This window comes from Calidris pugnax, unplaced genomic scaffold (assembly GCF_001431845.1).
Source record: "Calidris pugnax isolate Ruff unplaced genomic scaffold, ASM143184v1 scaffold224, whole genome shotgun sequence".
NCBI classification, from domain to species: domain Eukaryota; kingdom Metazoa; phylum Chordata; class Aves; order Charadriiformes; family Scolopacidae; genus Calidris; species Calidris pugnax.
In genome coordinates, this window is record NW_015090952.1 from 222,620 (window position 1) to 235,228 (window position 12,609).

Sequence of the window (12,609 nt, forward strand, 5' to 3'; positions counted from 1 at the left end):
CTTACCTTGAGATTTCTTTTAGTACAAGGCTTAACCGTGACACATTATTTTCTATGAAGCCTATCATCTCTAGCTCTCTGAGTGTCAGGAGCTGCTGTCGAGGATATATTATTTGACACTAGAAAGAAGAGTTATACACTGTTATGTGAAAAACTCAAAGACATTAAAAATTAAGCTCTAAAGAAAGAGTGGAAATACAGAAAAAATAAAAATGATATATTTTTGTTATTTAGGAAGTATGATTAAAATGTTAAATTTATTAAGATGGGACATTTTACAGTCTTGCTTTCAAAATATTACCTTCATCAGTTCTTCCAAGCAAGAAAGATATATTCTAAATATTGCTGCACTGGACGGAGGCCCAATGTATTGCTTTATGTCAGCCCTGTCTACAAAGGCCATGTCAATTTTCTCCGTAATATTTGAAGTAGTCAGGATAACTACATTGGGATACCTTCAAGATAAAAGCAGATTTTTAGGTCACACATGCAAGAATTATCTCCTTTTGCAACTGGCAAATCGATGCCTTCCTTCTTATGACTTAAGCCATTTCATGCAATAAGCAGACACATCCCTCTTATCAGCCAGCAATTATGTTAAAAGATCTGAAGCTCCTGGCCAGTTATCACCAATCTATTTCAATGCATAGTCTCTTTCTTTCAGCTGTTTCACCAGCATCTGTAGTTTCTCCCACCCTATTTTAGAAATTATAACTATCTAGAGCCTACTGGCATAGTTTCAGCCACAAACAAACAAAAAGATTATGAACAGAAAACTCATAAATTTGAACCTTTAATCTACACGTTTTCCATTTCAATTCAGTATAAAGTATATAGTTTAACTGGGACTATGACGCATTCTAACTGCAAGTGATGTTAGAGCGAGCTTAAAAGAGAGGTAACATCTCCTTGCTCTAAGAAATACGGAAAGAATATTCTCAACAAGAGCTATTTTTAGAGGAAGCCTGTGAACTTGCATGTATGAATAAGCCACTTACCATTAATTAGCTGCAAGAGAGGGCTAAATGCTAGGGCATCTTTCTTTCTGTGAACAGAGCCAAGTATGCCCAAAAAGGGGAGGGAAGTGGCAGGAATTAAACAAGAGATAGTAGCCTGCACTAAATGCAGCACACAAAGCAGACCAAGCATCGTTAAAGATTGCTTCTAAGCCACATGTTGTGCAAGTCTGTTTTAGATTGACATCCAGAAGCTGTAAATAATGAATGGATTCTTCATTGATCTTATTCTTGTCTCTCCAAAGCAGATATCATGACCAACTGTCCTGCATCTCTCCCTAGCTTTAAAGGAAGTATACCACTTGTACATTTGATTGTTCATGCAGTTTCACGCCAAACATTCTGTTGGATTACTCCTATTTCTTTTCACAATTAGCACCATTAACACGGAATAGTTCACTAACCGATTTCGTTTAAGATTTTAAATTAAGATTTAGCAGCAATCCTGAAATTGTCAATTACCTTCTGCTGTTGCAATAACATGAGTTTACCTTTTAATCTGATCTATTTGTGTCAGTACAGCATTCACCACACGAATAGCATCTGAAGGCTCCGTGCCCGCCTTGAAGGCGCTGCGGGCTGCCGTGAGGCTTTCTACCTACAAAAAAATCCCAAACCAACCAACTAAACAAGACAACAACAACAAAATATCAGTGAACACAAAAAAAATCCCCTAAAAAAATCCACAGTTGGAGTGCTGGCAGCAATCAAATAACCCAGAGAATACACCTTCAGATCCTTGAGTCTGGTATCTAAAGCTCCATCGTCAAAATCGTTCGTTAAGTAGGAATGTACAGGGAGAGGGAAAGGAGTGGCAAGGAGGCAAAGCCTAGTGAATGAAATTCTAGTTTAGATAGCAGAACAGAGGTTTTTTTTCATTTTAATTAAATTTTGGGATTGGGGGACATACACACAACAGAATAATGAATACATTGAATTTAGAATGAGCTTCCCGATAGGAACTCCAATATAACAAAGCTAATAAAGTACATACTTATTAAGTTGCTTAGGTATACAAGCCTGAGGAGAATCTAAACAATGAACTGAAGCATAATAATGATTTTTAGAGCTTTCTGACATAGTAAGAGTACAAATAATATAAATCCAGGCTATTTTGAAGTTTAAAGCAATACCCCATCTGTAAGCACACAGCAGCAAAGGGAATTTCCACCCAGAAAGGTTTTGCTTCATTTTCAGCTGGAATTTGCCCGGTAAGTCATACTGTGTTCCTCCCAAATCTCTCAAGACTGCAGTAGTCAAGATTAAAATTCACTCTTCTGCACACAGTTGTGTAACTTACAAAAAAGCATAAACATGCTTTTATTATCCTTTGCGAATAAGCATTATCACAGTTCCTTCCTATCAATTTGCTTTCTGCTAAATTTTATGTACATCAACACTATTAGAACCATACCTCATCAATCAGTACGAATACAAGAGCATCTTTGTCATCAATTAACTCTTGAATCTTCTGGAACATCTTGGTTACAAGTTTGCCACTCTATAAAGAGACCATATGCATACATTTAACTATTTCCTTGTCACAAAACTTTCCAAGTCTTACCAAATTTAAAGATGGAAATACCTGTTTTTCAGAATAACTTTCTAATATAGCTTCTGTTTAAGTGTTCTCAAACGTATTATTTATTCTGAGTAATTTTGGTGTGCACAGTTATTTTATGAAACAAGCTCTAAAAGACAAAGTCTACTTAATTAGCTACATCAATACATACCTCAGAAAACCATTTCGAGAAAAGGCTATGGCTGTTTATCTCAATTAACTGTCCATATCTATACCTAAAGTATGAATGGAAAAAGAAGTATCAACTCTCAAGTCAGTGATATCATTATCTTCTGTACATTTCATTCCCTCTACCTCACCCTGGAATTCTGTGAAGCAGTACTTTAAATTACTCACTTCTAAAAACATAATACCCATGTTTATTTATATATAGTTTAAGTAACAACCAGCATGCTAATGGCCTCATTCTGTTCGTGTAAGATTTTGTTCAGGATAGCAAAACATATAAAAGCATGAAGCTTATTTACTTAGCTCTGCATGGATATCCTTAGGACAAAATAATCTCAACCACATTTTATACAGCCCATGTTTATCATAAATTCAGCTTGGGCTAGAGTCAGATCACTCCAATAATTAAAGATTATTTATGGTACATCTAGTATTTTGTATAACATTTATTTTTTATATACATTTGTTAAGTTGCTATGAAGTTTAAAAATAACCCTTATTATTTGTCTGATACACAAACTGCCCTCTGCAGACTGTGGCATTCAGACAATCCAATTAAAAAACAAATTGGTTACAATATGACTACCTATTAAAACAGGCTTTCTTGAACATGAAGATACAAACAACAGGCTTGATACTCTATGATCCTGAGCACAAACAAATGACTAGATCACCACTGGAATGTTTTACATATCTGGGCACAAATAACTACACATTTTAGAAGGCATTAACATATTCTTATCAGTCTCTCTATGAGATAAAATTTATTGCTAGCCAGGTGCACTATAAAAGAACTATGAACGTCAGCACTTGGCACCAGTTACTTGAAAACAAATATTAAATATCTTTGGGCTACTGAAAAAGAACAATTAACAATAGTAAATTCAAGTGAAAAAAATCCAAAAACGATCACCTGTATGACAGTCGAATTGCCAGCTTCTGAGCCAATGCTTTACAGAGAGAGGTTTTACCGGTTCCAGGAGGGCCTGGTTTGAAATTAAATCCATACATTACACAAAATCTGCATCAGATTGTTAATTACACGTAACGCTTTTTTAACTACCGTATTTCATTACAGCACTAATTGTAGAATAAAAATACGGGAGACAATGATTGTGAACATCAGGCTATTTTGAGAAGGTTGCTTACTCCACTACAGTCCTACAGCTGAAAATTATATAAATCCAAAGTTCCATTATTACTATAGTTATTGGAATAGTTTGTATGCAGACACCATAAAGTTAAAGTACTCCACAGCCACAGTTTCAAAGTGTATCATCCTAGCAGGACTTAGCATTCTCAAAAAAACAGTGCTGCTTAAACTTAAGTCTTCCTGAAACACACCTTTCTAACGTGCAAAACAGAAACCCATCATGCCCAGTTTGATCAGCTGCCCACTTCTCCAAAAATCTCAGGAGTTAAGCTCCAGGACAAACCTTTTGGATCTGCCTTGAAGCTCTACAGAAGAGCCACACAGACATTCTCCAAACAGACAAGTACAAGTACGGTTACACAGGGTATGAACATATGGAAGTTGATGCATGGATGCTAAACAAACCACTGACATCAACCAGATGACAGTGCTTCTGTTCAAAGCCAGTACCACCATTATAGCAAAAAGGTATTTTGCACTACAACAGGCATCTCTTTCCCAGTATTAATCTCTTTGTGATCACAATAATGAGCTTGTCACTAAAATGAAATATATCTATCATAGATATATTGTTAACAGCCTGAAATAGTTTTCCAAAAACCAATATCCTGCAGCTTCTAAACTGATAAATAGTTATAACTTAAGTATAATCAACACCCATAACAAACATTTCCACTATGACTTTTTATTTTTAAATACCAGTCTTGATGACAAAATGGTAAATAATCAATAGCAAGCTGCATTTTGCAAGAAAATAGATTCAGTTGTTACTAACTAATCTCATTTGCATGGTATAACCTCCACAGAAAGCTAGGGCTGACTGAAGATTATGGCTTCACTGAAATAGTTAGCAAGAGCACTGCCTTCATACTTGTCAATAGAACATACAGTCTTAATAAGACAACACACAGATTGACTTCCCAGTTTCTAAAGTCTAAAGTTTTTATAAAGCAATAACTAAGAAATTTTTTAATACTACAACTGAACTGTAACTAATATATGGCTCCTAATGCCCTCGGTATCTGCATTATTTTTGCACTTTATAAAAAAAGAACAGTAACAGTTAAGAATGAAAACTTAAAAAAAGAATTGTTGTAACTGCATTATAAATTTTAGAATTTAAATTCCTGCAAAACGTAGTACATGTGAACATTGATTTGATTCTGCCATTACATTTCATCTAAATTTCACTACACAGAAGTGCAATACAAGTTTTCTCAAAAAGAAAGTATAAACAGATGGACAATGAATCTACTTGCTTTAAGACAGAATTTTTACCATGCAGCAAAACAACTCTGTTCCACGAGATCAGGTTGCTGTCAACATTTTTGTCAGAAAACAGTAATGTTGTCGTCACATAATCAAGTAACTAATTGAAGAGGAGAAAGAGACACACAAATTAGAGACATAGCAGCAAATACAACTACAAACATGATACCACTTCTTTCTACCAACATAGACATACAGACAACAGTAATCAACTCGCTGTTATTTAGTATTCAGTACGTCTAATTAAACAGTCTCGTCATTTCACAGATGATTTGGGAAGTAGTTCCATAAATTAGACAAATGTTGGTATGTTAATTGATGTTTACCTTATAAGTGAAGCAGTACAATCACTGGAATGTTTTGCTTTACTATAGATGGTTATAAAGACTTAAGTGAGAATACTGTATCTATGGTATTATAAACAAGATAATGAATTAATTATTAACTAGTAAACTTCAGGTAGAAGCATATATTTTTTTAACAAGCACAATAAACATCTTAATGAGTGCTGTCATAACAGCAACTGAGTTGAATCACTTTTGGTTTTTACTCACATGACAGTTGCTAAATTTCAGATTAGAGTATTACAATTCTATAAGCTTTGGCAGTTATCACTGCAACCTTTGATGAATGCACAGAATCTTCAAAATAGAAAATGACCCCAAACCAGAGACACAACAGATCTTTTGGGACCTTCTCAATGGAGAAATAGAGAAATTATTTCAAAGAATGTCGTGTATGTTTTTTTCTAAGCCTCTCGAAAGTTATTTTTTTCCACCAATTTTCTTCCCCCTTTCTAGAAAAATGTGCAATTAATGAGCCTTAAAACAACGTGCAGTAATTTACTAAAATGAATTTCTATTCTATTAATTCTACAGAACCTTAATGTTTTCTTCACGCAGACTGATGAATATATCTAAAGCAAAAGTGAAAAATTTCTGAGAAATTTTAAGTTGCTACCAAAACAACACCTCCAGCTGTTAAATTTCTGATTTCTGTAAAATAAGCCAACGCATACGAAGAAATTTTTTGTAATTTGTGGGATAAGCATCACTGAACCCAGTTTCACAAGGACATAGGTTATCTGCAAAGCTGACTTCACAGTAGTACATATCGACATATATCAGAGACACGATGTTTAATCTCAAAACGTCAGCTCTGCCTTCTTTTGTTAAGCATATATCAGAGAAGTATGGAACTATCAAAATTATGTGGAGATTTTAACAAGAATATAAAGCTTTGCAACATGGCTAAGACTAAACTACCTTTCAAAATATAGACTTGTAATAAGCAGATATCAGAATTCTTTCTTGAGCTGGTGATTTCCAAACAACTGCTCCATGGGATGCAGCAAAGTTCAAACAGGCTACATTTCAACTCTTCCTTCTCTTCAAGCAATTTTAATTGTTATTTATTTTCAACTTACATGCGATTTTACTTCACTGTCATATATAAGACTTTCCCAAAGGCCATGGAATTCAGCTGCAAAAGCAATATATTATACACCTGTTTAGAATAAATCAATCTAGGAACTTGAAATCTACTATTACAGCACAAAGCAGTTTTCAAATTATTCTCAATTAAAATTAATGATTAAGAACAAATTTAGGAGAGCAATTAAAATATATGGAAAGAAACGTGTATTATTTTTCTCAAAATGCAAACACTAATGTCAAACAGACAAATTTAGCAGTTTCACAACTTTAATTTCTCCTCACAATCATTGGAGGAAACAAATCTTTTTAATGTCTTAAAATGAAAGGAAAAATATCATTCTTTTCCATTTCTCTAGAGGATGGACCTACATTTTCACAAGATAAAGAGCTATGAGAAACTGGGGTGGGAGGAGAGTTCTAAGCCTAATATTATCTTTTTTTTTTTTTTTTTTTAAGCATCACTGAACCCAGTTTCACAAGGACATAGGTTATCTGCAAAGCTGACTTCACAGTAGTACATATCGACATATATCAGAGACACGATGTTTAATCTCAAAACGTCAGCTCTGCCTTCTTTTGTTAAGCATATATCAGAGAAGTATGGAACTATCAAAATTATGTGGAGATTTTAACAAGAATATAAAGCTTTGCAACATGGCTAAGACTACACTACCTTTCAAAATATAGAACTGTAATAAGCAGACATCAGAATTCTTTGAGTTAGTGATTTCCAAACAACTGCTCCATGGGATGCAACTACCTTTCAAAATATAGACTTGTAATAAGCAGATATCAGAATTCTTTCTTGAGCTGGTGATTTCCAAACAACTGCTCCATGGGATGCAGCAAAGTTCAAACAGGCTACATTTCAACTCTTCCTTCTCTTCAAGCAATTTTAATTGTTTATTTTCAACTTACATGCGATTTTACTTCACTGTCATATATAAGACTTTCCCAAAGGCCATGGAATTCAGCTGCAAAAGCAATATATTATATACCTGTTTAGGATAAATCAATCTAGGAACTTGAAATCTATTATTACAGCACAAAGCAGTTTTCAAATTATTCTCAATTGAAATTAATGATTAAGAACAAATTTAGGAGAGCAATTAAAATTTATGGAAAGAAACATATGTATTATTTTTCTCAAAATGCAAACACTAATTTCAAACAGACAAATTTAGCAGTTTCACAACTTTTGTTTCCTCCAATGACTGTGAGGAGAATTAATCTTTTTAATGTCTTAAAATGAAAGGAAAAATATCATTCTTTTCCATTTCTCTAGAGGATGGACCTACATTTTCACAAGATAAAGAGCTATGAAAAACTGGGGTGGGAGGAGAGTTCTAAGCCTAATATTATAATTTTTTTTTTTTTTTAAATTTTTAACATCAACATGTAGAGAAAGAAAAAAAAAAACATGTAGCTGAACAATGCATAAGAAATTAGAATTGTGATTTGGGTATCAAACATTTACCATGTAGAGGAAGAAAAAAACCAAAACATGTAGCTGAACAATGCATAAAAAATTAGAATTGTGATTTGGGTATCAAACATTGCAGCAAAGTTCAAACAGGCTACATTTCAACTCTTCCTTCTCTTCAAGCAATTTTAATTGTTATTTATTTTCAACTTACATGCGATTACACTTCACTGTCATATATAAGACTTTCCCAAAGGCCATGGAATTCAGCTGCAAAAGCAATATATTATACACCTGTTTAGAATAAATCAATCTAGGAACTTGAAATCTACTATTACAGCACAAAGCAGTTTTCAAATTATTCTCAATTGAAATTAATGATTAAGAACAAATTTAGGAGAGCAATTAAAATTTATGGAAAGAAACATATGTATTATTTTTCTCAAAATGCAAACACTAAATATGGAAAGAAACGTGTATTATTTTTCTCAAAATGCAAACACTAATGTCAAACAGACAAATTTAGCAGTTTCACAACTTTTGTTTCCTCCAATGACTGTGAGGAGAATTAATCTTTTTAATGTCTTAAAATGAAAGGAAAAATATCATTCTTTTCCATTTCTCTAGAGGATGGACCTACATTTTCACAAGATAAAGAGCTATGAGAAACTGGGGTGGGAGGAGAGTTCTAAGCCTAATATTATAATTTTTTTTTTTTTTTAAATTTTTAACATCAACATGTAGAGAAAGAAAAAAAAAAACATGTAGCTGAACAATGCATAAGAAATTAGAATTGTGATTTGGGTATCAAACATTTCTAGCAGTTAGTTTCTAGCTTTCAGCAAAGAAACCAAAAATGACAACAATTATAAATCACACTAACACGGGAATAATATCAAAGTATCAGAATGAATTCTTCCTGAAAAGAAATGCAACGGATCGCTGGGCTTTTCACAACATGGAAAGAGCAAGAAACATCTTAGAATCACTGTCTCTTTGAGCTCAAACTCACACCTGTACTTCTCCTTCCAGGTGCAGAATCCAGTTTCCCAAAGATAGTAACAAGCAGGCCACACTCTTTTTTACAGCAAAGCCTTATTGTTCTTTTTAGAATACACTTTGGGGACTCTACAGCTCTTTAGTTTGTTCCAAATATAAGAGCAGAACTGTCTTGGAACCTAGAAGCCAGCAGTGGGCTCTGGAAAATGAACGTATAAACTGATTAGTTTCTTGTGGATCTCAAAAAAAACATCTGGAATGCAGCTTGTAGGGTTAAAAATTTGCATGCTTCTGATTATGACTATATATTTTATTCCACAAGACCAGTTACTTCCACCCATCCACAAGCACTACAAAAGTAAATGCCGTGTTGTGGAATCACCCATAGCAGTTCAGTCAAAACCATAGAGAAGAAAGCCCAAATGTATTGGTTCCATCAGCAAAGGACTAAGTTAAACAATATATACAAATAATAGCTTTAACCAATAACCCTATAAACACTTTTAGCCTTTTCAATGTTTTCTTTCACTGAAATTGCTCTAGACCTCCAAGAAACATCACAGGGGTACCTGCTGGTAGCACCCAGTGGTTTGCTGCAATGATATCCTCATTCTCTTCTTCCAGGTTTTCAGAGCTTGGTCCCTCTTCATTCAGATGAAAAATATGAAGAGAAAGATTGCTTTTGCTCAAGTCAATAGGCTAGAATGGACATAAAAAGACTTTTAATACATAGCATTTCTCATTCAAATCTAATTATAACATAAGAAAGCTACAAGAATGCCAGTTCTCAGCTGGCATTCAGGTTTGAAGCCTACTACTTCCATTTCAGACTTTGGTAAGGGGGTGGAGGCCCAAAAATTTACCCACCTTTTCCTGGTTATACCAGTCAGCCTAATAAAAGATGTTACACTATCTTACAGACCTTGTACTGCTTAGGCTATCACAGAATGATATGGAGTTGGAAGGGACCTCTGGAGATCATCTAGTCCAACCCCCTGCCAAAGCAGGTCCATCCAGAGCAGGTTGCACAGGGACATGTTCAGGTGGGGTTTGAATGTCTCCAGAGAAGGAGACTCCACCACCTCCCTGGGCAGCCTCTTCCAGGGCTCTGCCACCCTCACAGGAAAGAAGTTCCTCCTCAGAAGAGGACACTAGACTATCACTAGTCTACCTACAACTAGTTCACATGCAAATGAACGCAACTGCACATCCTTGATTGTGAATACCTGTCTGTCTTTCAGTTTCAGCTCTGTATCCACAATGGACACGGACTGCACGTTGCTGTTAAGGAAACCGTCATCAAACTCCGTCCACTTGTAATCGCCAAACACAATGTTATGTCTGTTCAACAGCTTTAAGACACCCATCCTGATATCTTCTTTCTTGGCCGTGCTAATGACAAAGAAACAGCATTGTTTATAGCATTTATAAGGAAGTATTTCATACACTAAGCCTACATGGAAAACAGCTCCCATCCCACACACACACAGCCCACTCTCCCCCCTCAAAAACCTCCAAAGAAACTACCCCAAAAAAGCCAACCCCCACAAAAGAAAAACCAAAAGCCACTCAACCCTCTGCCCTCCCCCCGTAACATTCTACAGGAAAAAAACCTATCAAATTCAGTTTGTTTGCAAAAGCATCAAGTTTGATACTTGGTTTTGTGTGTTAAGACACAAGCCATGCTATTTGCTCTGTTTACAGTCATACTGGGGACCTGGAATGACACAGCTAGAAGAATTCAAAAGGGGAAGTCAGTTATGCAATACGACTGTGTTTCACTAGCTAAAGCAAAAAAAAAATATCACAGCCAAGCTACTAGATTGAATTCAGTGCGCTTAGCTTAGAAGCTCTGTAGTGTCTTCATGCCTGAGGACAGCTGATATCTCAGGATGGGGACATGTTATAAGGAGAATTCCAGTAGAAGAGACTCAGACTGCAGGAAAAAGGATTACAATTTTAAGATTTCAGAAAGCTTTTCACTTAATTTTGCCATTTCAGTGATGCATTCCCAATGCGAATTCCCAGCTCCTTGACTTTTAAGTCTGACAAAAACAGAGCAATGGATATTTTACAACTTGGACACACTCTCCCACAGTTTCTAGATAGCCAGATTGGCAAGATGAGGACTGGATAAACGGACGAGAAGACTGGACTACGCAGCTCAAAAGGTTGGGATTAGTGGTGCAACAACTAACCAGAGCTACCAGTTAGCGGCGTGGGGAAAGGAAGGGTGGCTCTGTCAATATTGGGACCAACACTGTCTTTACATCTTCATTTACACCCTGGACAATGGGATGGCAACCAACTGCAGCAAGTTTATGGATAACACCAAAGCAGGGAGAGCTATCGGTACACTAAAGTGCAGGGCCGCCATTCAGAGGGACCTCCTGAGGTTTGGCAAAAGTAAACGTGAAATCCTGTTTCTCCATCTGCTGCCCAGACAACAGGACAGACCAGAGGCCAAGTGGATGAAAACCAGCTTGGCAGAAAAAGACCCAGGGTACTTACCCACCAAGGTACTGGTGGGCAAGCTGGTGATGAGTCTGTAGCGTGCCCTCGCTACAAGTAAGGCCAATCTTATCTAGGTTGTGCTCGCAAGAGCGCAAACGTTCAGGAAAGTTATTTTTTCCATCTACCAGCTGTCTGTGAGACCACATCTGGAGCGCTGCGTACAGTTTCGGGCTCTGCTGTAACAAGAGGCAATGATACACCAGAGCAAATCCAGAATATGGCCACCAACTTGATTACGAGACGACACATGAATAGATGCTGAGAAATGGGTTTGTTCAGCCCTGGGATGAGACACCTGCGTGGAAATTCACAGCAGAGCACCCCAGAAGGCAGAGCAGAGCGCCAGGCGCTTTTGAGGGTGCACAGCACGAGGCTGAAAGGCAGCGGGGGGACAAGATGCGGCGAGTAAAAGCCCTGATCGGAGAGACCTGCTCGATTTCTGATGGACCTCCACGTGTATCTGCACGTTGTCACACACATTCGGCAGCGCTTGCTTCAAATCCCCGGCGGCTTCGTCCATCCTGCTCGCTCCTGAGGAAAGGGACACCGAGGAGAAGGAAGCTCTCAGCCACGGTTAAACAGCAGCGGCACAACCAGTCCTTTCCCGGTCACCCTGCCCGCGTTTAAGTGCCCCCTTGCCCACGGCGGGGACCGGCATTTCCCTCCCTCCCCTCCTTCCCTCCCTCAGGAGATGGCGGCGCCAGCCATGAGGCGCGTCGCGAGCGCAGTCGCGAGCCCTCTCCTCACATACACACCCCCCCCGCCCGCCGCGAGCCTCCACAGCGGGGGCCGGGCCACCTCAGCCCAGACGCAGCCCCCGAGAAGGTCCCACCGCCACCACCCGCCCCGGGGAGCGGCTCCTCCATGCCCCTCTAGCCCCCTAAAGGGCTGCGCCTCTCCACCACGCGGGGGAGAGGAAAAGAACCCGTTTGTGAGCGCGAAGAGAACCTGAAGCAGCCGGACACCGCCGCTGCCTTTTCGAAAAAGGCGGGCTAGCCAGCGTAGGCCCGGCCCCCGCTGCGCCTTGACCTGGATCTTCCTCCGCGGCAA

At 37.7% G+C, this 12,609-nt stretch overlaps 1 protein-coding gene across 1 annotated transcript; it reads right to left on the bottom strand.

Annotated features, from left to right (window-relative positions):
- Nucleotide 1: 1 nt before the first annotated feature.
- On the bottom strand, nt 2-12,593 carry LOC106893781 (pachytene checkpoint protein 2 homolog). The gene is made up of 12 exons (XM_014952003.1): nt 12,508-12,593; nt 11,988-12,090; nt 10,272-10,437; nt 9,615-9,744; nt 7,542-7,597; nt 5,197-5,287; nt 3,679-3,751; nt 2,749-2,812; nt 2,430-2,516; nt 1,507-1,613; nt 301-454; nt 2-118 (listed from the first exon to the last, which is right to left on the bottom strand). Exons 2-12 carry the CDS (start codon nt 12,077-12,079, stop codon nt 2-4), a joined length of 1,137 nt encoding a protein of 378 aa, XP_014807489.1. The 5' UTR covers nt 12,080-12,090; nt 12,508-12,593.
- Between the last annotated feature and the right edge of the window lie 16 nt (nt 12,594-12,609).

Excerpts from the sequence above, each read along its gene's own strand:
- LOC106893781 (XM_014952003.1), bottom strand. The coding sequence starts at position 12,079 with ATGGACGAAGCCGCCGGGGATTTGAAGCAAGCGCTGCCGAATGTGTGT. Across the intron at positions 7,598-9,614 it reads CCACTGGGTGCTACCAGCAG|CTGAATTCCATGGCCTTTGG; the intron begins GTACCCCTGTGA and ends TTGCTTTTGCAG. Across the intron at positions 455-1,506 it reads CAAATAGATCAGATTAAAAG|GTATCCCAATGTAGTTATCC; the intron begins GTAAACTCATGT and ends TTTATCTTGAAG.